This window comes from Mesoplodon densirostris, chromosome 1 (genome assembly GCF_025265405.1).
Source record: "Mesoplodon densirostris isolate mMesDen1 chromosome 1, mMesDen1 primary haplotype, whole genome shotgun sequence".
Lineage (NCBI taxonomy): Eukaryota > Metazoa > Chordata > Mammalia > Artiodactyla > Ziphiidae > Mesoplodon > Mesoplodon densirostris.
Genome location: NC_082661.1, coordinates 196,841,037 through 196,866,434, shown reverse-complemented (window position 1 = coordinate 196,866,434; position 25,398 = coordinate 196,841,037). Strand labels below are relative to the sequence as shown.

The 25,398-nt window shown below is 37.3% G+C and overlaps 1 protein-coding gene across 6 annotated transcripts in view; it reads left to right on the top strand.

The window, feature by feature from the left end:
- Positions 1–25,398, top strand: part of LIN54 (lin-54 DREAM MuvB core complex component) — a 74,701-nt gene that overhangs the window by 6,019 nt on the left and 43,284 nt on the right. For 3 of the 6 annotated variants that reach the window (XM_060114008.1, XM_060113996.1, XM_060114019.1), the window contains exons 2-4: positions 7,103–7,155; positions 11,950–12,073; positions 18,601–18,743. In XM_060114008.1, the coding sequence (XP_059969991.1) occupies positions 7,135–7,155; positions 11,950–12,073; positions 18,601–18,743 (288 nt within the window). In that variant the 5' untranslated portion in view covers positions 7,103–7,134. Of the gene's footprint in view, positions 1–7,102; positions 7,816–11,949; positions 12,074–18,600; positions 18,744–25,398 lie in introns of all 6 variants that reach the window. The other 3 variants (XM_060113976.1, XM_060113969.1, XM_060113985.1) reach the window with 1 other exon arrangement.

Below are 25,398 nucleotides of genomic sequence, written 5' to 3'. Positions count from 1 at the left end.
GGTAATATTCTCTAAGAAACCATTTAAAAATGTGAAAGCATAGAGCATTTATCGTTTCTATCTTATATTATTTTTTATATTATATTTAACTCATTTCTTTTACTGCCCTAAATCTGTCCCTCCATTTATCTCTGTCTTGAACTAATTACTGTAATAGCCTTCTAACTGGTTTCCCTGCCTCCAGTCCAATAAAATACTGAGATGAAGTTAATCCTCCCAAAGTACAGCTGTGATCATGCCACTCTTCTGTTGATTTCTGAGGTCTGTCTGGGCAAGGGCTTTGGTTAATTTCCCTCCACAAAGTTAGGAAGCAATACATATTAATTAAATGCTGATAAAAAAACATAAATAAGTTAAAAACTAAGGCTTTTAGAACTTTATTTTATGAGCAGAAATGTTGGCAGCATGGAGAATGCATTGTATGTTCAATATTCTTTTCTCTCCATACCTTGAAAGGTAACCTTTCATACAGATGTGGTAAACGAAATCTCCTCAGTCCCATTGGCTTGTGAAGATCCTCTCTTTTCTTGGAGTGGTCCTCAACACAGAGATGATGAGGTTGCATGTGCTAGTACATATCTTCCATTCCTAAGGGATAAAATTAGAGTGATGATTCATGTAACTGGATGGCCAAACCCTTTCCTGCCATGCCCACAAGCTCCTTTTGAGAGTTTCTTTTAGCATAGGCCACCATGCCCTGTGTGTGACCCTGACTGAAACAGATATGGATGTCTAATCATAAAGCAGTTATCACAGTCTGCTCAGTGGCCTGTGAGGTGTGCTGGCTCCTGAACTCTGCACAGCCCATACTGCTTAGAGACTGGCCAGACGAATCAGACCTTTTCTTGTTAGAAGTTTGAACTTTACTCCTACTTCCAAGGGAGACTCCTAGTTCTATAGCTCCTAGTCTCTTTTAATAGGACAAATGGGAAGACATGTTCTGCCTAATAACAGAGCTTTAAAATATATGAAGAAGCAAAAATGCATAGAAGAGGAGAAAATGACAAAGCCACAATCGTATTTGGGAATTTTAACAGCCTTTCTCAGTAATTGATAGAAAAGGAAAAAGAAAGACTATGGAAGATCTGAACAACACTATCAACCAACTTGACCTAATTGACTTTTATAGGGTGCTACCCTCAGCGACCACAGAATACATATTCTCTTCAGGTGCACGTGCAGTGTTCACCAAGATGCACCATACACTGAGCCTTAAACTAGTCTCTAAATTCCATCTACACATGATGGAAATGGTAATTACAGTCTCTGACAATAATAGGAACAAATTAGAAATCAATAATAATAAAAGGTAGAAAATCCCCAAATATTTGGGAATTAAATAGCACACTTCTTTATTTTCTGTGTATCAAAGATGAAATCACAAGGACTATTAGAAAACATTTGAAGCGCATGATAATAAAAATATATTGAGATTAGTAGACTGCAGTTAAGCAGCATTGGGGGAATTTTTAACATTAAATGTTTATTTTAGAAAAGAAGGTTTAAAATCTTTATGGTAATAAATTTGGCAACTGAGAGGAATAGACAAATATCTTAAAAGATACAAACTATCAAATATCAAAGGTTTAAAATCAATGATCTAAACCAAGTGTTGACAAATTTTTTCTATAAAGGGCCAGATGGCAAATATTTTAGGCTTTGTAGGGTAGTGTATATATATATATATATATATATATATATATATATATATATATATATATACATATATATATATACATACACACACACACACACATAAACACACACAGTGTATATATGTATGTGTATATATACGTATATGTATATATATACATATACATATACTCACTCTCGCCCAACTATTTACAAATGTAAAAATCATTCTTAGTTGCAGAGAAATACATAAACAGACCGTGGGCTTAATTTGGTCTGTAGGCTATGATTTGTCGAATCCTGATCTGTGCTTCCATCAGAAGTTTCTAGAAAAAAAACAAATCTAAAGCAGAAGGAAGGAGATAAAGGTAATAGTTAAATAAAAAATGGACAAACTGTTGGGAAAAATCAGTGAAGCCAAAATCATTTTTGAAAAGATCAATATAATTGAAAAACCTCCAACTAGACTGATCAGAGAAAAAAAGGAGAAAAGGCAGAAACTACCAAAAAGTGGATGGAAGAGTTGCCATCTCTACAGACATTAAAATAAAAGAATATTTTGTATAACTTTATGCTAATAAATTTGGCAACTTAGAGGAATAGACAAATTCCTTAAAAGATACAAACTATCAAATATTGAAGGTCACTCAGAAAGAAAGAGATAACCTGAATAACCCTACATGTATTGAAGAAATTGAATTTATAGTTAAAAACCTCACAAGAAAGCTTTATGTCTAGATGGCCTTACTGGTGAATTCTAACAAACATTTTAGGAAGAAATTGTAACAATTCCATGCATACTCTTCCTGAAAATTGAAGAGGAGTGAAGACCTCCCAACTCATTTTATTAGACTAGCATTATCCCCAGAGAGCCACTACAAAAAAACTACAGACCAGTAGTCCTCATGAGTATAGACAAAATTGATTAACAAAATATTAGCCTGTAGAATTTGGCAATATGTGCAAAATATGTTATATAATTTTGAGTGGAGTTTATTTCAGGAATGCAGAATTGGCTTAATAAAAAATCAATATAACTCCCAGACTAAAAGAGGAAAGCCATATGATTATCTCACTAGTTGTAGAAAAAAACATATGATTAGATATCCATTTATGATTATGATTGAAAAAAGAAACAACTACAAACTGGTACTATAAGTTAGCTTCCTCAACCCAATAGAGGGAATTTATGAAAAACCTACAGCTAAGGGTAAGTTTGGGAACAAGGTAAAGATGTCTGTTCTTACCACTTTTATTCAACATTTTACTGCAGGTCCTAGCCAGTGCTGTAAGGTAAGGAAAAGAAACAAAAGACATGCAGATTGGAAAGGAAGAAATACAGATCTTATTCTCAGACACCATGGATTATCTTTCTAAAAAATCCTAAGGGCTCTACGTCGAGATTTAGTGAGTTTAGCTAGTTGTTAGATACATGGACAATATAAAATAATCAGTTGAATCTCTGTATACTAGCAACAAACAGTTGGAAAATGGAAAAAAAAAAGACCACTTAAAAAGCATCAAAAAAAGTGAAACACTTAGGGATAAATTTACCAGAATATATATAGAAAGAAGACCTATACACTTGAAGTACAAAAAACATTGCTAAAATAAATAAGTAGAGAGAGATACTTTTGGGAAACAGTTCTCCCTGGGTCTTTGCGTTTCTGTACTTCTTACAAGTGAGGCGGTGACAGCCCTTTTATTTACTTTTTTTTATTAAAAAATTTTTTATTTATTTTTGGCTGCGTTGGGTCTTTGTTGCTGTGCACGGGCTTTCTCTAGTTATGGAGAGTGGGGGCTACTCTTCGCTGTGGTGCGCGGGCTTCTCACTGGGGTGGCTTCTCTTGTTGCAGAGCACGGGCTCTAGGCACGAGGGCTTCAGTAGTTGTGGCACGTGGGCTTCAGTAGTTGTGGCTTGCAGGCTCTAGGGCGCAGGCTCAGTAGTGTGACAGCCCTTTTAAACAATTTTTTTCCAGGATGTTTGTATAGCATAAAGCCTTGGATGATAGTTAGTGACTCCTGCTGTTGCAAAGGGCAGATTTGCTTATTGTCCAGTATAGTAAAGATAATATCTCCCTTTGGACAAAGGGCAGGTGTGCTTCAGGTTATAAATGATTCAGGTTCCTTAAGCTCAGTGTCCCTCAGTTGTGATGCAAACCTGCTGCCTGCACAGTGTCTACCTGGGCTCCTTTCCACATCTGCCCTGTAGGACTTGGGGGCAACAGGGGAACTGATACACGCATGATACTTATGTTCCTTGCTGTGCTTGGAGTAGTAAGTCCTGTGTCTCTGACCTAGGCCTACTGTGTTGTCTGCCAGTATCCACGAAACAGTGACAGGCTACTTTGTTAGCTTGCATGGAGAGTCTAAAATCTCAGCCCCCTCCCAGTACTTGACAGTTTTAGCCATAAGAATGGAATGCTGACGGAGACATGGCTTTTTGAAAGAGAAAGGATGAGGGCCTTGAGGGCTGGGCTAGGGGATATTGGAAGACTCTCTGGCATCTGGCAGCGAATGCTCTCACCAAAGTGGTGGGCAAGGGTGGCAGAGGCAAGGGAAGTCGGAGCCCTTCCGTGTTCTACCTTTTAATGAATATTTAGGGGCTGAGCTGAGAGGTAGCCTGAATGGTTACCTTGGTTGTCGTACACTCAACTCCGTGGCCCTAGCAGAAGGGCGGCGGGGCTGTAGCTGCTGAGTCAAGGAGTCCCCAAAGCTGAGAAAATGACGTTAGAAATGAGGATCTGGGTGGATCGAAAACATTAGAAGTTTGTTTGGTTGAGCTGCAAGTGTGGGGGCTTGAAACTGAAAGTAAATGCACTGTCTGACCACTGTCTCCTTCCGTGGGGTGACCTCTCCTCCTCTTACACCTTGACTTCAGGTGTTTTAAGGAGAAAGATGAATAAGGGTTGGGCTGAGGTCTCCCTAAGAGGCCACACCCATCTGTCTAAACGTGCTGGGGGAACTTCAGGGAGAAGAGGGAGTCAAACTTTTATGGTTGTGTTGGATACTGACTGACACCCAAGTCATCATCCTACCTTGTTCTATGGGGGATGGAATGTTCAGAGACAGCTGATGGGGTTGGGCAAGGTCTGCGGTAGGGAAGGGAAGCTAATGTGGCACTGTGGGTGGGGCCGTTTATTGTTGTGTACTGTTATCATGGCTTCCACTGCGAAGGTATAATTGGTGTTGATGTTTTAACGAGCCTGTCTGTAAATGCCCTGTTCTGTAAGTGCCAGAAGGGATTCTCCTGATTAGGAAGAGCCACATCTAGAGAAGTGCTCATACTTTGGAAACCCTAGTGATTCCTCTGAGCTACAAGTTACTGTGACTGATCGTTTTGCAATATATGTAAAGAACTCATCCAACTCAACAAGAAGATTAAAAAACCAATATTTTAAAAATTTGGCAAAAGACTTTAACACAGGCACTTTTTAAAAGAAGATATACAAATAGATAACATTCATATGAAAAGATGCTTAATGTCTTTAGTCATCTGGGAATTGCAAATTAAAACCACAATGAGATATCACTTCACACCCACTAGAATGGCTAAAGTTAAAAAGACGGACAAAACCAGTTGTTGGTGAGGATGTGGAGCAGCTGGGAGCCTCATGCATCGCTGGTGGGTGTACAAAATGGTACAGCTGAGCTGGGAAGTAGTTTGGCAGTTTCATGCAAAGTTAAAAATAAACTTAGCTTATGACCTAGCAAGTCCACTTCTAGTTATTTATTCAAAAGAAATGAAAATATCTATCCATAAAAAACTTGAATGTTCATAGCAGTATTATTCATAATGGTCCCAAAGTGGAAACAGTCCAAATGTCCATCCACAGATAATGGATAAACAACTTGTGGTAGATTCATCCAATGGAATGTTACTCAGCAATGAAAAGGAACTGAGCTGCTAATAACTGTAAGAATAAAGATAAATCTTAAAAAACCTACTGAGGGAAAAGGCTTATACTGTATATTCCTTTATGTCATGAGTACGTAATATATGATTCCATTTATATGAAGTTCTAGAATGGGCGAAAAAGGCAACACTAATCTAGTGAAGTGATAGAACAGACCCGTGGTTGTGTAGAGTAGGATTTTGGGTAGGAGGTTGACTGTAAAGGAGTAGACTTATTTTTTTTTCTCAATTTAAAAATACCAGTGGTAAAAATTTAAGGCAGTAAAATTTGTGATTAAAATGACGAACTTTGTATCATAAAACATATCCTGGGTTTGAGTTCTGGCTCTACCATTTACTGGCTAGCTGTGTGACTTTGGGCAAATAGTTTAACCTTTCTGAGTTTCCTCATCTGTAAAATGGGGGTGATAATGATACCACATTAGAGTTGTCAGGATAGATTAAATTATGCCATCACTGGCAGATAGTAAGTGCTCAATAATGAAGATTAATTTTGGCAGTATTAGTATTTGTCAGTGCTAATAATTATAATTTGCTCTTCATGTCTGTTACTCTTAATCTTGGAATGGGTATTGCATGTTTATATATTTTTTTTAAAAGGGAAAAGAAAGAATTACTGATTAGGTTCCTATGGATCTTAGATGTTCTCTGGGCAGATAACTTATTTAGTCAGTCATAAATATGATGAATTCTTTAATATGTGAAGATAATTGTACTGACTCCTTTATTGGAAGTTCTGCATGACCTTTGGCTGAAAGCATCGCAGTTCTGATTTGTTCGTAATCTGCTTTATTATTATTACCATTTTTTTTTCTTTATGGGGACTAGCTGTATACCTCTTAAATGGTTCCCTTTGTGACATTTTGAATGGCTGAGGAGGATTTGAGAATCTTCTTTCCAAATAAAGCTTTCTTTAGTATGAAGCAAATTGATCAAACTTGGGCCAGATAAACCATTTGACCTGCAGTTGCTGAGATGGATTACTCTAGAAACTCCTTTAACATTAATTTGAGTCCTTAATGGATTTTTATAAATGATATAGTAACCTCATTTTAGGACCTCGCTCACTGGAGATTTGAATATATTTTCTAAGATCTGTTTATATTTAAATCTTTATTTCCTTGTGCAAATCAGCAGTTTTCAAGTCTGTCAGTAGGAAAAAAAAAACCAAAACTCGTAATTGGGAAGAAGTAAGATGATCGGACATGTCAAAGATTAAAAGATTTTATTTATGAGCAGGAACTGGAAAGGAGTTTCCTGTAATTATGTGACTTAGTGTTGCCTGAATGCAGTATACTTTTGGGTTGAGACATGGCGAATGAGAATGTTTGCTTTTAGTTTTGTGTCCCATATGACTTATATTTCAGATTCTTGAAGTTTGAGGATTTGTTAAAATGGTTTAACCCAAATATGCATCAGGAATGTCCTTCATTCAGTTATACATCAGTAAAAATTTTTGTTTTGTCATTTGCATTTTTCGTGAATATTTTTTTTTCTTCTCTTAAATCTGTTTTGAAACCTAGTAATTTATTCATTTTTCAAATTTTATTGCAGTGCCTGATCAACTTTCTAGCAGGAGAACGATCATGGAGGTGGTGCCAGCTGAGGTGAATAGTTTGCTTCCAGAGGAGATAATGGACACTGGTATAACTTTAGTGGATGATGATAGTATTGAGGCTGTTATTGTTTCATCCCCAATTCCCATGGAGACAGAACTGGAAGAAATTGTCAACATAAATTCTACTGGTGACTCTACAGCCACGCCCATTTCCACGGAACCAATAACAGTGTACAGTAACCACACTAACCAAGTGGCAGTGAATACCACAATTACTAAAGCAGATTGTAATACCACAGTGAAACCAGCTTTTCCAAGTGGCCTTCAAAAACTTGGTGCTCAGACTCCTGTGACTATATCAGCCAATCAGATTATTTTAAACAAAGTATCACAGACATCTGATCTTAAACTTGGCAATCAGACCCTTAAACCAGATGGACAGAAGTTAATTTTAACAACTTTGGGCAAGTCTGGTTCACCAATTGTTTTAGCACTACCCCATAGCCAACCCCAGGCTCAGAAAGTTACAACTCAGGCCCAGTCAGGAGATGCTAAGTTACCACCGCAGCAGATTAAAGTAGTTACCATTGGAGGGAGGCCAGAGGTGAAACCTGTCATTGGTGTCTCAGCACTGACCCCAGGAAGTCAACTGATTAATACTACAACTCAGCCCTCTGTGTTACAGACCCAACAGTTAAAAACAGTACAGGTAAAAAAAAAAAAAAAAGGGCGCTTACTAATTAAAATGCATGTTAAATATTAAATTGATTCATAGTTGCGTGTGTAGGGTGATTAAATGCATAGTTGTTACTGAGTTCTTTGGAATGTTGCTTTTAGTAATTGTGTGGGTTTTTCTGTAAAGTTTTGATATGTCTAATGCTTTTGAAAATTTCTGCCAGAGAACTTAGAACTTAATTTTGGTTAAATTCCAATTTAGTGTATTTATAGCTTTTTACTCATTTTAAAACAATTTTATTCTCAGTAGTAGTTTGAGTACAAGGATGTTCTGCTGGTATAAAGATGCCAGAGTTGATGTCAGGCTGTCAAATAATCATTCAGACATGATATTTTCAGCTAACAGATGGCCCAAGTCTAGGAAAACGTGCTGCTCTGAGAAACCCTTCAAGCCAGCAGTAGTGCATACCAGCCAGTGTGTGCCTCTTCTTTGGAATTTATTGCCCATTGCATCGCTCATGTTTGCAACGTAGAAAGGCAGTGCCATGTGATGGAAGGTTTAGAACTGGACCAACTGGATTTCAGTCTCTTCTCTGCTGCCCTCCCAGCTGTGGAACTTTGGATAGGCTACTTATTTTCTCCGAGTTTTTGATTTTAGCTGTAAGATGGCTATTTGATTGTGATGAAACACATAAGAAAAGATAACTCTTTGGTATGGTTCTCAAAACATTGAGAATCCTTCAAAATGGTACCCATTGTTAGTATGAATAGGACCCTAAGATAGAAGGTTATCAGAACATATGTTAAGTGGTTCCCCATTTTTCATGCCCGATAGGCCTTTTTAGGTCACCACTGCTCTTAGAAATACAATGATCCACTTAAGACCAGGGAACACAAATGCATTTCCTGTTTGAAAGAGTTGGCTTTTAGAAAGAAGGCATGAGTTAGAGAAATAAAGCAGGTGTGTAAGGAAGGAGGAAGGTTGGGGGAACTGTCCACTCTCAGCTGATATTAGAAATAATGTTTTGGTTATTATGTTGGCAGAAAAGTTAGAAACTTATCTTTCACAGGCATTTTATTTAAGAACTTCATAAGATTTCTCAAACTTTATAATTTGTCCATGTCCCTTCTGCCACTATTAAACATTTAGTGCTCTTTCTTGTTCATTATCATCTCTCATTTAATTCTGACTTCCTTTTACTTTTTTTGGTGAGGATCTCTTGAATGAGATATCCTATCACCATCAAGCACCTTGTCCTCAGCTTGTTTTTTAATCAGTTTTAAAACTTGTTTTTATTGGTTTACCAGAGTTTATCTGGCTTTGGGGATATGGATCATAACCATGTTCGCAAGATACTGAAAATGTAAATCAGAATGTCATTTTTTTTTCATTTACAAGAGCAATGTATACATACTATTTGTAAGACCAGTTTACTTGTATCCACTAGTTTTCTACTGTAATCCCCTAAGTACCAACAATAAAAACAAAGACTGGGGTCTAATTCTTATAACTTCTCTTCTTGTCCTTACTTTTATAAAATCTGATTCTATTTATTTAAAAAGAACTTCTATTTAAGAACAAAACCAAAAGAAACCCCATTTAGAATATTGTTCTACTTGTCCAGTTATTTTTAGGCAACTCAAATCTTCAACTCAAGAGTAGCCTATAAAGCTCTGAAGCACTGAAGCACAGAAAAAACAAACAAAAAGCTACACATCTATCTGTATCCATTTTAGGCAACAGAATATTTGGTTTACTTTGACATGTATGATCCCCTGATTTTTTTCCCAGATGATTCTCAGCACTGTCTTAAGTTTAATCAGAGTATTGAAACTTATTAGGGTGTGGACAATAGGAAAGGGTGGAAGAAGGAGACCCATCTCCAGAGGTGACAGTTGAGGCCAGAGGCAGTAACAAAGAGGTATAGTTACACTTAGTTACAGATACATAAACACTTTCCTGTGTTTCTTGTGCATAGTATATAAGAATAATAGATAATTAGCCATATGGAACAGCATAACTCCTTATTAGTTCCTGAATCTGTATAACACAGTGCCCAAAATTGCCTGCATGTATTATTTGATCATATCTTTGGCAGTCTTATTTATAAATTTCCTTCTTTGATTCATTTTTGTCGTAATCTGCTAATTAGATACATTTGTTAAAAAATGATCTTTTGGGCTTCCCTGGTGGCGCAGTGGTTGAGGGTCTGCCTGCCGATGCAGGGGACACGGGTTCGTGCCCCGGTCCGGGAAGATCCCACATGCCGCGGAGCGACTGGGCCCGTGAGCCATGGCCGCTGAGCCTGCGCGTCCGGAGCCTGTGCTCCGCAATGGGAGAGGCCACAACAGTGAGAGGCCTGCGTACCGCAAAAAAAAAAAAAAAAAAAAGATCCTTTATGCTCTGTTTTATTTAATAAAGTAAATTTGTTCTAGGGTAGTTTAGAATTCATAATGCAAAAAGCCTGGTTCCTTTACAGAACTGGAAATCCTTATTTTCAGCAATGCTACACTAAAGAAACAAAACCACAGGGACAAGTTGAGATTGTTCATTTGAATAATTAATGTGCTTTTGGTCGTATTGTTTACATTTTTGTTCCTGGTTGGTAAGTATTCATATAGTTTTATGATTGTGAAAATCAGTTAAAAATGGGGAAATACTTTAAGTTCCCATACTCTATAGCTAAGATTATCTATTTTGAGACACAGATTTCCAAGAATATCAATACCTCTGCCTCTTGAGATTCTTAATACTAAGTCAATAGACAACATATTCTAACTTATTTTAGAGTTTTAGGCCTGTAAATACACTTGGGAAGTATTTTCTCTGTGTGTCTCCCAAATTGCATCAGTTTTTTAAAGTAAAATTATGGATTTATTTGGGTATATCAGAGTTTTACAAGCTGGATATTTTTTAATATAGTAGGGAATCTCTTTGGTTCGTTTTTTTAAAAGGTGATTTGTGTTTCCTTTACATTTTGTTTTGTCAGTAATATGTTCTGAGTGTAAGAAAGTAATATATTCTAAGGGTAAGAAAATATGTTATTAAGTTTAATTTATAGTTTGAGCACAAAGCTGATATCTACTTAGTTCTGTAATCAGTTACAGCTTCTGGTATGTTTTGTCGTTTAAGTTGGTCATGTTTGTTCATTTTGAGTTATTATTTCCAATAATAGTACTTTCAGGGCCTCAATTTTCAATCTGCCAAAGATAAAATTAGTATTTAATGTCCTTCCTGCTCTGAAAGTCTATGATTTTTATCATAGACTGATAAAAAAGTCTATGATTTTTATTATTGCTAAAGGCTATGATTTTTTATCATTGCTAAACTTCTGCTTCTGACTTTTAGAAAAAGCTGTGCCTTGCATACATTGCAATTTCAGTGTAAGAACATTGGTAACTCTACCTTCCTTGATTTGTGGAGAATTTTAGTTTAGGGCAACAGTGTACCGTGTATAACGTAAAAGCAGAGATGAATAAAACATAGACCCTCCCTTCAAACAACTTATAGTCTAGAAAACTGTATTTTAGTAAATAATATTTCGGAGGCTTCACCTTTAGAATAGTCTTTGTTTTGCCATACATGTCTCTTTGTATCCTAGGGTGTTAACTTGTGCAGTTCCTTATTTATCTGCCCCTGATATATAGATCTAAAGTTGAAGATATAATCATGAGCCTATCTTTTATGTGTATTTATATTTTGCTTCCAGGGGCCAATGAAATTATATTGATCATTTGCACTATGCTTTCTTAACGTAGTCTACTCCATCTGTTTGTTATTGAATAATTAGTTATTTGGAAAAGGATATTGCTGTGCCATATTTGTGTTTCATTATTATTATTAAATGGTTATTTTAAACATTACTATTGAACATTAAACATTATTTTTACAAATTAATTTGTTTTTCATTTTATGCATATGTCCCAGAGACTAAAATAAGGATTTGCAATAAAATCCAAAGGTATTATTGTATAATGGCTTAAGGATGTGATCATATTAGTATTTTGATGAATGGCTGCATTTTAAATGTTTTTAACGTCAGTACTCAGATATGTTTTGTTAAATGAGCTGGTTTCACATGTACTTCTATATATCAATCTTGTCTAATTTTGATTGAATAGGTGTTTTATAGAAACAATGGTCTTTATAGTTATTTATATATTTCAGATTGCGAAGAAACCTCGAACACCAACCTCTGGTCCAGTAATCACGAAGCTGATCTTTGCAAAACCAATTAATAGTAAAGCAGTTACAGGACAGACAACTCAAGTATCACCACCAGTCATTGCAGGTTATATTTCTTTATAGTTTGTTTAGCTAAATATTTACCTTCCTTTTAGGTTTAAAAAAGGCCATTCTACTACCTTGAAATGTTTTAGTGCTTATTACTGTAAATCAAACTGGTTAGTAAGAAATGTTACACCTATTAAATGTGTCCTTCAAGCAAAATGCCTTATCTCAAAATCAGTCCATTACTTTAGCCTCTTTCGTTTTTGGTATACCTTGAAAGTAGTGAAGTCTCAGACTCTGATAATACTAGCTAACATTTACATAGTGTTTGCTGTGGCCTCCACGCTATTCTTAGCTCTTTACATAGAGTGACATATATAATCCTCTGGCAATCCTATGGGGTAGGTACTAATAACATCCCCATTTTGCCAGTGTGGAAACAGAGGCGCTCAGCTAGTAAATGGCCAAGTTGGAATTTGAATCCAGGCAATTTGTCTGTAGAGCACATGCTAATAAGTCTATTAGGTTTAAAGTAATATATGTGAGAGTATAGTATTTCATGGTTTCTGTTTGAATTTTTGGTTTCCGTATTTTAATATTCTCTGTATGCAGTTCTCTATGAAACAGAAAATAATCACAATGATAATAATTACTTAAGTGAGAACAGAATTTTAGTTATATTACTTTTACCAGCAAATTGCTCAGTGTGGCCCAGTTCTCTTTTATTATATACTTTTAAGATATGTCATCACTAATAACACCTCAGAAATCTTGACTTTGAGCATTTCACTCTTTATTATTCTAGTTGATCTGCCTTTGTACTTCCAATCTAGTAATTCTTTCACTTTGAAATCTCTGATCCATTAACTCTTCCACTTTCTCATTAATAATCCCTTTCCAGTCCTCAAATTCTTCCCTACTCAGAATGGAGTTCATGACACGTCATTATTGCTCCCTGAAAACACCATTGATTCTCTTTTCACTCCCTCTTTCTATAATGGCTTGGTTAAGCCCAGCTCTCTTATTTCTTCTTGCCTGGCAAGCACCTCAGTACTTCTGGAGAAAATCACACAGCTGTGGTGACTGGTCTTTAATTCAGAGCTATACTAACATTACTCCTTTCACCATTTAGGAGCTCATTTTAAATTTCCATTGTTCTAATAGCTTATGGAAGCACCTCTGGGTGGTAGACTGACTAGAGACTTTCAAATGCTAATTACCCATGTCTAGAATGTGTATTCTTGATGAAGGTACTTCAAATGTTAATTAACCATCCCTGGGATATGTATTAAAACCACCTCCTACTGTCTTTGATAAATTTACAGACAGTATAGCAGTAGGCAACGCTGAAGTCAGTGGCAGTGAAATGATCATTTTCCTAGGCTTTGAATTATATAGGGAGGCTTCTCTGTTTAGCAAGTGAGAGAAGGCATGGGGAGATTGTAGTTTGAGGGCAGTGTTGGATGAGTGAATGTTCTCTTTTTCTTTTGGCCTTCAGTAGAGATTTGGGATGGTATAGGATGCTCGTATCTAGAGGGCTGTCATGGGAGATAGGTGTGGCCCCAGAGGAAAAACTGGAAAGGGTTTGGATTTCGAGCTGCTTCAGGAAGTGGGCTTTAGTTGGCTGAAAGTGAGGAAGGCTTGGGTATGCTGATGGTAAAGGGACCACCAGACCCTTAGGAGGTTGGGTGAGTAGAGGTGGTTAGTGAGGAGGGGTGTCTCAGTGCCATGTTCTCTACTGCTTTTGACTTTGAGAGAGTCCCTTAAAACTTTTAATTATGTAGGGGCGAAGGGGAGCTGTATGCTAAAGAATTGTGGTTTTGCAGAAGTGTCTGAGTGAGTATTTGGTAATGTCAAGATTTCACCTCTTACATTTGACTCTAATGGATGTCATTGCTGGGTCTTTGGGTGATTTACAGCGTGTTGCACACTAATCATAGCTTCACCTTTTAATTACAGACAGACTTATTAGCCCTCCCCAAATGCATAGAGATAGACTTCTATTAAATTTCACTAGAATTGTTGGCATTAAGTTCAGTTTGGAGGGATAATTTCTACTGTTAACTAGTAGTTTGTAGCTTTTTAAATTCACGTAAGCCAAATTTTAAACCACCAAAGTAGCTCTCCTGCTGAATTGTCTTATCACAAGGAGGTTCCATTATCTTTATATTATAGCTAAGGATCTTTCAAATTCCATTTAGACTGCTTTTTAATGACCTTTGGGCTTTTCATGGAAGATGGATATCTTTTTCTGTCTTTTAATCAAGATGAACTTAGTGTTTGTATAAAATCAATTTTTCTAAAATGCAAATATGATCTTGTCACACCCTTGCTTAAATTTTCTTGGCCACATCCATTTCTTGGCCTTAATCCTTCAGGAATAAGTTCAAATGCCAGAGCTTTCTTAGCATTAATGTCATTTATTATATAACATATACCTTTTTCATTTTCACTTCGTATTAGCTCCAGACCTACTGATGTAACTTATTTCAAGAGATCACCAAATGGCCCGTGTTCTCTCAGAACTTAGGCCCTTGGCACTGTTGCTTTTACCTGAAATGACTTTTTTTGCTTTCCTTATGGCTGACTCATCCTTTTTTTTTTTTTTTTTTTTTTTGCGGTACGCGGGCCTCTCACTGTTGTGGCCTCCCCCGCTGCGGAGCACAGGCTCCGGACGCGCAGGCTCCGGACGCGCAGGCTCAGCGGCCATGGCTCACGGGCCCAGCCGCTCCGCGGCACATGGGATCCTCCCAGACCGGGGCACGAACCCGTATCCCCTGCATCGGCAGGCGGACTCTCAACCACTTGCGCCACCAGGGAGGCCCTCATCCATTTTATCTTTGGATTATCTCCACCTGTCTTGGAAGTTTTTGATCCCTAGGTTTAGTTAGGTTCTCTTTTCTCTGACCATCTCCTATATATTTCCATAAAACTTGGTTATACCTACCAAATACTTAACTTTAATCAGACTTCTGTTAAATTTCACACTGGCTTTTAATGTTTCCATTAGTCATGGTATATTGTAATACTTGGTTTCCTCGTCTGTCTGTCTCCCCTATTACACTTAAAATTTTTCTTAATAGTAATTTTGGATTTTGTTTGCCATCTAGTTTTTAAAGATTAATTATTTTTTTTAAATTATGATAAATACACATAACATAAAGTTGACCATTTTAACCACTGGTGGCATTAAGTACATTCACGTTATTGTGCAACCATCACCACTGTCCGTCTCTAGGACTTTTTTCACATTGTAAAACTCAATCTTTGTACGCATTAAACAATAACTTCCCAATTCCTTCCTTCCCCCAGCCCCTAGCAGAGACTGTCTCTATCAGTTTGACTTTTCCATGTATCTCGTATAAGTGGAATCGTACAGTATTTGTCCTTTTATGACTGGCTTTTATGACTCTCCGATACCTAGCACAGTTTCTAGCACATAGGTGTGGTTCAGTGAATGTGTATTGTTGAGTGAATATGTATATCACGGAGGCAGTGTGGTGTATGGGAGGAGCTGTTAGGAGACTTGGGTTTTAGTTATGGGTCTTCTGTTCATTTTCTCTGTGATCTTGGGTAAATATATTTTCTGTTCATCTTACTCCTTTCTGTAAAATGTTGATACCAACCACTTCACATGACTTTTGAGATGGTTAAATGAGGTACAGGGGTCCTCATTATTAGATCCTCATTATCAGAGCTCCCAAGGTACAAGGTTGCTGCTGTAGCAGAGCAAACTCCATCAATGTGAAAATATTCACTAATGAATTAATCTCTTATAGAATTCGTCCTGGCTCAGATAAGCTAGCTCTCTGCCCCCAGCCTGTCCCATCTGTAGCTTTTTGCTTATGTCTCTTTTGATTCTTGGAGAATACCTGACAGTAGAGTGTAAAATGCTTTGCAAATTGATTTCAAGGTGAAATTGTATAACTTGTATACTTTCTTGAATCTGTCTGCAGAGCCAAGGATAAACAGGGATTTGGAGATTAATCAGGAGAAATGCTATCTGTATGAAAAACAAGTGGCCCTTCAAAAAAGAATAATTTGAATTTTAAAGGATATAGAGGGTTCTTGGGAAAATTGATGAAATCCTAAAATATTTTGGCAGAAATAATCTTCTGTATCATCCTGTTGCGCCCATCAAACAGAGTCTATCATTGTGCTGTCATTACTAATTTTCAGAAGAATCCTCTCCCCCTCAAATTAAACAGTTCATTCTAAGAGATAGTATAGTTGTAATTATAAACTGAATTTTTCTTAAATATAAGCAAAAAAAGTTTTAGTTTTAGGGGGTTTTTTTGTTGTTATTTACAGTGAAATTTTTGTCCTTGTTTTAAATGTAATTCACTTTAACTGGCCTTTTTCTGGGATCAGTTATCCTCAGGAATAGAGGATTTTTATATGTATGTTTTCTGAAATGTATGTAATGCTTAACAAATAAGAAATTATAGTAATAACTGTAAATGATGATCATTTTATGAAAATGTATCTTTATTGGTAGTTTCTTTTCTTAAAATAATGATTGTTGGGGCTTTAGGCTTATCTCAGAGGTATTAGTTTTGGAAACCAGAACAGATAAACATGCTACTTCAGGCAGGCTCCACATTTGAGGGTGCCCTTCTAAAAATATTTGATATAGATTCATTTAGTTTATATAGAATTGACTTACTTAGTTATGATGTAATTCAGCCTAAAAAAAAACCCTAGCAAAACTCTCAACTGAAATTCATTAAGGAATATGTCAATAATATAAAATGTAATCATGTACTAAAATTGAAAAAATATATTTAAAATATTTTAAAAATTCATGTGTCAGACAAAACTTGATTCATCTTTTAAAAAAAATACATATACTGTCACATTGTTATTAGAAAAAAAAAAAACAGCCCTGAAACTCGTACATGCTAGTTTTCTATTTTTGTTTGAAGTGTAAGACCCTTCTTTTTTTTCTCTTTTTCCCTTTTTCTCTTCCTCTCTCTCTTTCTCTTTCATCTCTAACTGTATCTGCAAGTTAAATCATAGCATCTAAAGGGATTTTAGAGATAATTTAGTTATCTACCTTCTCTATTTCTTGAGTGCTTGGAGTTCCTCTTCAGCCAGTGGATTTGATTATCCAGCATCTGTTTTGAACACCTTCAGTGAGTAGAAACTCACTTATATAGAAACAGTCGTTTCAATTGGAAATTTTTGTTAGAAGTTCTTTCTTACTGCTTAACTGAAAATTTTCTGTTTCTGTATATTAGTGTGTGCATCTGATGGATACAGAGTGGTTCTAATCCTTCAACTTGACAGCGTGGATCAATCAGGACAGTCTTGGTTCTCTGCCATAAATAATAAACAGTCTTTCAATCACAGAAGTTTAAGAAAACACAAATTTTATTTTGTATTCATGGTTATCTACATGTCTACTGTGGGTTAGAAAGGGGGCTCTTCTCATCATGGTCACTCAAGGACCCTGGCTGATGAAGGAGCCACCATCTCAGATGCGGTGAGGAAAAGAGAGCTTTGGAAGGTCTTGCATAGGCAGTAAATGTTCTGACCCAGAAATGACCCACATCACTTCTACTCATAATTTGTTGGTCAGAACTAGTCATATGGCCCTAATCTAACCACAGGGAGCTGCAGGGACGGGTAGGAAGGGCAGTCCTGCCGTGTGCCCAGAATGGAAGGGGAGGAGGTCGGCGCCAGAATGCTGAATGGCAGCATCTTACAGTCTTTCAGGACTTTGGAGCTGTGTCATGTCTTTGTATTCCTCTCTCGCCTAGGACAAAAATTCCTAATATTTCAACTCCTTGTGATATGATTTCCAATTCCGTAAGCCATCCAGACACACCATAGTTTTTCTGTGTTGTTCCTGAAGGATATTTCCAGAAGAGAACACAGCATTCTTGTTGGAATCTGGCCAGGACAGCTAGAAGAATTTTTTTGTTCCCTTTTGGCAGACTAAAATGAGACAGTATTAAACCAGTGTTCAGGTTAGTTCAGTGACTATCTGTTTTATAGATGTGGACTTAAATTGTATCCTGAATGGTTTCAGTTCAAAGAGAAGAAGCTGAGGTATAGTAGAGAACAGAGACTGAAGTTTGAAGACTTGGATTCAAGTCCTAACTTTGAGGAGCTGTGTTACACAGGACTTGTTCCTTAGTTGTCCTGAGCCTATTTTCTTATAGATATAACCTAACGGTATAGATGAGGGAATTCCCTGGCAGTCCAATGGTTAGGACTCGGCACTTTCACTGCCAGGGGCTCGGGTTGAGTCCCTGGTTGGGAAACTAAGATCCCACAAGCCGAGCGAAAAAAACAGACAAAACACAAAGCAGTAGTGAGGAGAATGTGAGCAGAAGTGTTTTTGTGGACTTTCATAAGGTGGTATTAAGATACTAAGTGTTACTAAGAAGCATTGTTTTGTTTCCTTCTGCCTAGGTTCACCATAGTTCATTAGACCTACTTAAGTGTTTCAGTTCATAAGTGGCTGCATATGAAATATTGAAATATATATACTACAGTCCTTGTGGGTATAAATCATCATCAAATACATTTTTATACGATTATTGAAAAGAGTCAAACTGATGTGCTGCCTCTCATTTGCAGGTAGGGTTCTTTCACAGTCTACTCCCGGGACTCCATCAAAGACCATAACAATATCTGAAAGTGGTGTTATTGGATCAACTTTAAATTCTACAACACAGACACCAAATAAAATAGCCATCTCACCTTTGAAATCGCCAAATAAGGTAAAAAAAAAAAAAATTAGCCACAAAGGCCAGGTATTGTGGTTAATGACTTTATTTTCTTACTAGTCACTTCAGATACTTCAGTTTTAATATATTCCCAAAGAGTTAATAGGTATTTGGTGAATATCAGATTAATTTAGTAATCAAGGATGTACGACAGATAAAAAACTTACCCTGAACGCATAGTTACACAGTTATCATTTTGCATGCTAAGATTACTTTAATGGCCCTTGTGAATGTGGGTACGACATAAATCTTCTGAACGAGGTGCATTATGTAGGTGTTTGGTTCCTCTTCAGTTAATACTTGTGCAAAATTATTGTCTTTGGGTCAGTCACATATATAGTGACTCTATAAATATAAAATGTTAAATGTAACTTTTTAAAAAATAAAATATTCGGTGTCTTCTGCTTAAGCTGTCCTTGATTTTATGGAGAGCTGAGCTTTTGCTGAGTAACAGAGTACCCAGAGTACTAGAAATTGCCATCGAATGCTGGTGATCATATTATTCGGGTTTTTTAGGCTTAACACAACTCATTCAGAGCATCTGAAAGCTTGTCATAATTTGTTTTCTTTTTAAGGGGGCAAAATACCTATCATTTTAGGTCAAGTTAAGTAGTCTTAGCTCACTTTCCTAAAACATACAGATATCATTATACCAGCATAACATTTTGGAACAAGTATGTTTTAAAGGACATACTCAGGTGGAAAGCCAAGCATCATTATTCTGTAAGGTGCCACCCTTGCGATTCTGGAAACACTGCCCTTCGTACCTGCCTTTTTCCTTAATTTGCTACTCTTCATGAGTAGAACAAACATTAAACGTTTGCCTTACATTTTTAAAAAGTCTAACTGTTGGTTTCTGTTTTAATGAGACTTGACTATAGTGTATAAATATGATGTCTGTTACAGTTTATTAAAATGGGATTGTACCTGCATGAGAATACAGATAATTATCTACTTAAATGGAATGAATTCAACAGATATTTGAGTGCTCACTATGTGCTCTGCATAGTGATAGGCACTGGGGATAAAAGCATGAATAAGATAAGTTTTAAATTTCAGGTAGTTCAGTAGGGAAGTTAGAGTTAAACATTAAGAATTGCCCCACAGAATCATGACGGTCACAGGTGGATTGAAGAGCCCCGTTGTGTCTGTCAGAGGAGGTGTATACAAAGGATGCTATTCCTGAAAGGTCTTAACCTTAAAGGGGGTTTGGGCCTTAGCTATGGGTGGGCATAGGAGCTTTCCAAATAGAGATAATACTTTACACAAAAGTGTAAAAGCGTGGCCCCATGTAAAAGGGTAGTGTAGGGAGCTACCTTGCTTTGGTAGTGTGAGAGCCGAGGGTGCTAAAGTTAGATGGAAGGTTTCGTTACCCTCAGGGGAGTTTGGATTTTATTGTTCTTAAAGACTTTCTGTGACTTCCCATTGCTTCTAGGACAGTGGTTCTCAACCTTGTCTGCACATTGAAATCACCTGGGGAGCTCTAATAAATACCAATGCCTGGTTCTTATCCCCGAAGACTCTGTTTTAATTGGTCTGGAGTTTGGCTTGGTATCAGGATTTTTTTAATGCTAAGTGATTCAAGTGAGTAGCCTAGATTAAAAACAACTGCTCTAGGATACTATGAGATTTGCATTTTAAAAAAGATGACTGTAGCATAATGAAAGATAGTTTGGAGGAAGGTAAGCCTGGTTTCTGGAAGAGACCAGTTAGCTTAGTTATTCTCAACCTTGGCTACACTTTGGAAGCACCTGGAGACCTCTCGAAAAAAACTCATGGCTGACCTCCACCTGATCCCACTTAAATCAGTCTCTAGGCTGGGGTCTAAGTATTAGATTTAGTATTTAAAAATTTTAAAGTGTAGGCCAGGGTAGAGAATCAGAGTATTTTAGTACTTCACATTTGAGCTAGACTAGTAGCTAAGGGGCTAGGAAGAAGAGATGAGTTGAAAGAGGTGTAAGACATAATGACTGGATGTCAGGGTATAAGGAGGGTAGAACCTAAGGGATGACTCCTAGACTCCTAACCTGAAGAACACAGTAGTGGTGGCACTGTGGGCTGGTATGTGGGCTATATCTGATGGCATACAAATAAGAACTAGCTTTATTTTTCTCTTATCCTTGACTTTAGCCATGTCATGTTGAATCTTCCTTCCCTGGCTCTTGACAAGACGTCGTTTTTACTATAAGAACAAGCCTTATTTTGATGATTAAATTCAAAGGTATGAAAAGTCTACTCCAAACCTTACATCTAGTTGAATGGATGTAACTCGGACCTAATCATGACTCAGGGACCATGCAGTAGAGGAGTATTATCTGTTTCTTCACTCTTGTACTTCTTCCCTCTTTCTGCTTTTGGCTTCTGATTGGAAGGAAAATTAGAAGAGAAAGGACAAAGTTTTATGTGACTGGGACTGTTGTAATCCAACTGCCAATGTCCTCTGTGTGGCAGGTGTCCAAGTGTGGCCTTTTAGAGTTGTGCATTTAGGACGGTTTTTGGAGGCCTCTGTGGTATGCCCACATTGCCCAGGTCCCTTTTACGGTGCACACTCCAGCTACCGTTGGCAGGCCTCTAACTATCTCTTCCCTCCTGTAGTCTACCTACAGCCTGTTACTGCTGAGTCTCCTTCCTCAAGAAGGCACATGTCTTTGGCCTACCGAGATGCTTTAGCCCTTCTGCAGCATCTGTTGTATTTGGCTAATGGGAAACCTATAGAACCCAGTGGTAGAAATGTAGCTCATCTAACTGCTGTCCTCTGAGTCCTTGCTCTGCCATTTTGAAGCTCCATCCAACCTCTTGCTTTCAGAATTCTCCAGGCTGGGACCAGTTTCTGTGTTCACATATGGCCTAAACTCCTGGGGATACATCAGGTTCTCCTGGGCTTTTAAGAGTTTCTTTATCTCAGTATGTTGCCAGCCAAAGATTCAGATGTCAATTTCCCTTCTTGTAGTTATCACCCAGTCTGTCCCGGAGGTTTTCTTGGAGAACCCCTGCCTTTGTTCTCACTAAGGTTGTAAAGTCCTAGCATTCTCTATGTTTATGAATTCACTTCTCTTTCTAATCTTGTTTTGTTTTGTTTCATTTTCAGTAGGCGGGAGGTGGATGATAGAGTTGCTGTCTTTTAGCAACTCTGGCGTGGATGTTTTGTTCTTTTTAGAGTGTAGGGGAGTTTATCATTTGTGGCTCTCAGCTTTGGGGGTTTCACTAGAGCCAAATTTTAAGATCGGAGAAAACATCCCATTATCCTTTTATACTAGAGAGGAAATACAGAAGGAATGGGTGGTTTAGGCAAAGAGATATTGTTTAGTTCTTGGAGATGTTTGTCGTGGAAGTACCCACTGCTTGTCTAGAGGAGGATGTCCATTAGGAAGCTGAATATAGGCAGTGGCTAAAACTATGTGTATAGATGAACCTAACCAGGGAGCATGAGGTTGTGTGTAGAGTGAAAAGAAAAGCAGGACTGAACCACAGAATATTAAGAGTTAGCAGAAGAAAAGAGCCAATGGAAGAGAAGGAATGATAAGAGAGGAAGGATGAGAAACTTAACAAAATGAGAAGGGAGGATGGTTTCAAGAATGATGCCGGTCAACAGTTTCAAATGTCATAGAAATGTCAATTAATAAAAAGTAAGGATTTGCTGGAGATGTCCTTGCTCCCATTAATCAAAAGTGGTCAAAAGGAAACCTCAAGCACCCATTCTTCCTTCCCTGCCAGCACTCACAGTCTGACCACCATCTGCCTAGAATCTGCTGGGACTTCTGTCATTATTTATTCCTGTTTATACAGGGTGCTATCAAAAGGCCCAGACGCCTAGATGACCTTTCATTTCCCACACCTAATCTCCTTAAAGTTGTCAGTATTTTCTGTCCCGTTACCCACCACCCATCCCCAACTCTTAAAATCTTTCCACTGTGCCCTATTTGGAGTTCATAAGCAAAATAATCCCCCAGTCCTCAACCTCCTTGCTGAATATTCCTTTTATTTTCTTACTCTAATGGATACCTGACTCTTCCCAATGGTACTGCATCCCCTGCAGACCTCTTAAGTGATGACTCTCCTTCAGCCCTTTGTACCATTGAGCCTGGAAGGGGGGCCTAGGGAATAAGTGTCTTCCTTGCTTGTTCTCATTACAATTTGCAGACTGTGCTCACTCTCTTCTCCATCTTTGAAACTAATGTTACCAGGTTCCTTGTGGAAAGTCGGGCATGTCTAATGTTTTCTCAATTTACTTGATATTGTAGTTCTCTTTTGGGGCAGCTTTCTTCCATTATATTTATTTTCTAAAGTAATCCACAGTTTTCTTAAGTATTTATTAGACATGCAAATAAGCATTAAGCTAATGAAAGCATGATTCTGCAAGGTTTGCTTTCTTTTTACTTTAGATTTTAGTAATACTGTTATCTTCTAGTTTTGGACATTTAATGTGTCTTTTGTCCTGTCATCTTATTCTTGCCTTTTACTATTTTTTTTCACGGCATATTTTAGTTTATTTCAGAAGTACAATGGTTTGGCATTAAAAAAATTCTATCCATTTAATTCACAACATTAATAGGAAAAAATAATTATATGACAGTCTCAATACATGCAGAAAAATTCTGAAAATAGCCAGCATTCATTCTGGTTAAAACTATTTGAAACAGTAAAAATGAATACTTTTGTAACTTGAAAATGAGGATGAATACATCAAACTTCATGTAATGGTGAATGTTGAACAAAGATACCCACTTTCAGCACTTGTTCAGTTCTACTGCAGCTCTCAGTTAATGCAATAAGGCAAGAAAAAGAAAGAAATGGCGTAGAGCTTCAAAAGAAAGTAAAAATTTGTCACAATTTACATATTACATTATAATATATGTGTAAAATATAAGAATCTGCTATTGAACTATTAGAATTAATGTATAAATGTAATTGATGGTTATATATGTGGTCAATATAAAAAAAGATGATTAGATATGTGGTCAGTATAAAAAAATCAATATTTCTAGACTTTTACACTTAATAAAGTTTGGTTATGACTGATTTTAAATCTTTCATCTTTTTTTTTTTTACATCTTTATTGGAGTATAATTGCTTTACAGTACTGTGTCAGTTTCTGCTTTATAACACAGTGAATCCGTTATACATATTCATATGTTCCCATATCTCTTACCCTTACGTCTCCCTCCCTCCACCCTCCCTATCCCACCCATCCAGGTGGTCACAAAGCACCGAGCTGATCTCCCTGTGCTATGCGGATGCTTCCCACTAGCTATCTATTTTACGTTTGGTAGTGTATATATGTCCATGCCATTCTCTCACTTTGTCACAGCTTACCCTTCCCCCTCCCCATATCCTCAAGTCCATTCTCTAGTAGGTCTGTGTCTTTATTCCCATCTTACCCCTAGGTTCTTCATGACATTTTTTTTCTTATATTCCATATATAGGTGTTAGCAAACGGTATTTGTCTTTCTCTTTCTGACTTACTTCACTCTGTATAACAGACTCTAGGTCCATCCACCTCACTACAAATAACTCAGTTTCGTTTCTTTTTATGGCTGAGTAATATTCCATTGTATATATGTGCCACATCTTCTTTATCCATTCATCCGATGATGGACACTTAGGTTGTTTCCATCTCCTGGCTATTGTAAATAGAGCTGCAATGAACATTTTGGTACATGACTCTTTTTGAATTATGGTTTTCTCAGGGTATAAGCCCAGTACTGGGATTGCTGGGTCATATGGTAGTTCCATTTGTAGTTTTTTAAGGAACCTCCATACTGTTCTCCATAGTGGCTGTACCAATTCACATTCCCACCAGCAGTGCAAGAGTGTTCCCTTTTCTCCACACCCTCTCCAGCATTTATTGTTTCTAGATTTTTTGATGATGGCCATTCTGACTGGTGTGAGATGATATCTCATTGTAGTTTTGATTTGCATTTCTCTAATGATTAATGATGTTGAGCATTCTTTCATGTGTTTGTTGGCAGTCTGTATATCTTCTTTGGAGAAATGCCTATTTAAGTCTTCTGCCCATTTTTGGATTGGGTTGTTTGTTTTTTTGCTATTGAGCTGCATGAGCTGTTTATAAATTTTGGAGATTAATCCTTTGTCAGTTGCTTCATTTGCAAATATTTTCTCCCATTCTGAGGGTTGTCTTTTGGTCTTGTTTATGGTTTCCTTTGCTGTGCAAAAGCTTTTCAGTTTCATTAGGTCCCATTTGTTTATCTTTGTTTTTATTTCCATTTCTCTAGGAGGTGGGTCCAAAAGGATCTTGCTGTGATTTATGTCATAGAGTGTTCTGCCTATGTTTTCCTCTAAGAGTTTTGATAGTTTCTGGCCTTACATTTAGGTCTTTAATCCATTTTGAGCTTATTTTTGTGTATGGTGTTAGGGAGTGTTCTAATCTCCTACTTCTACATGTACTGTCCAGTTTTCCCAGCACCACTTATTGAAGAGGCTGTCCTTTCTCCACTGTACATTCCTGCCTCCTTTATCAAAGATAAGGTGACCATATGTTCGTGGGTTTATCTCTGGGCTTTCTATCCTGTTCCATTGATCTATCTTTCTGTTTTTGTGCCAGTACCACACTGTCTTGCTTAGTGTAGCTTTGTAGTATAGTCTGAAGTCAGGGAGCCTGATTCCTCCAGCTCCGTTTTTCATTCTCAAG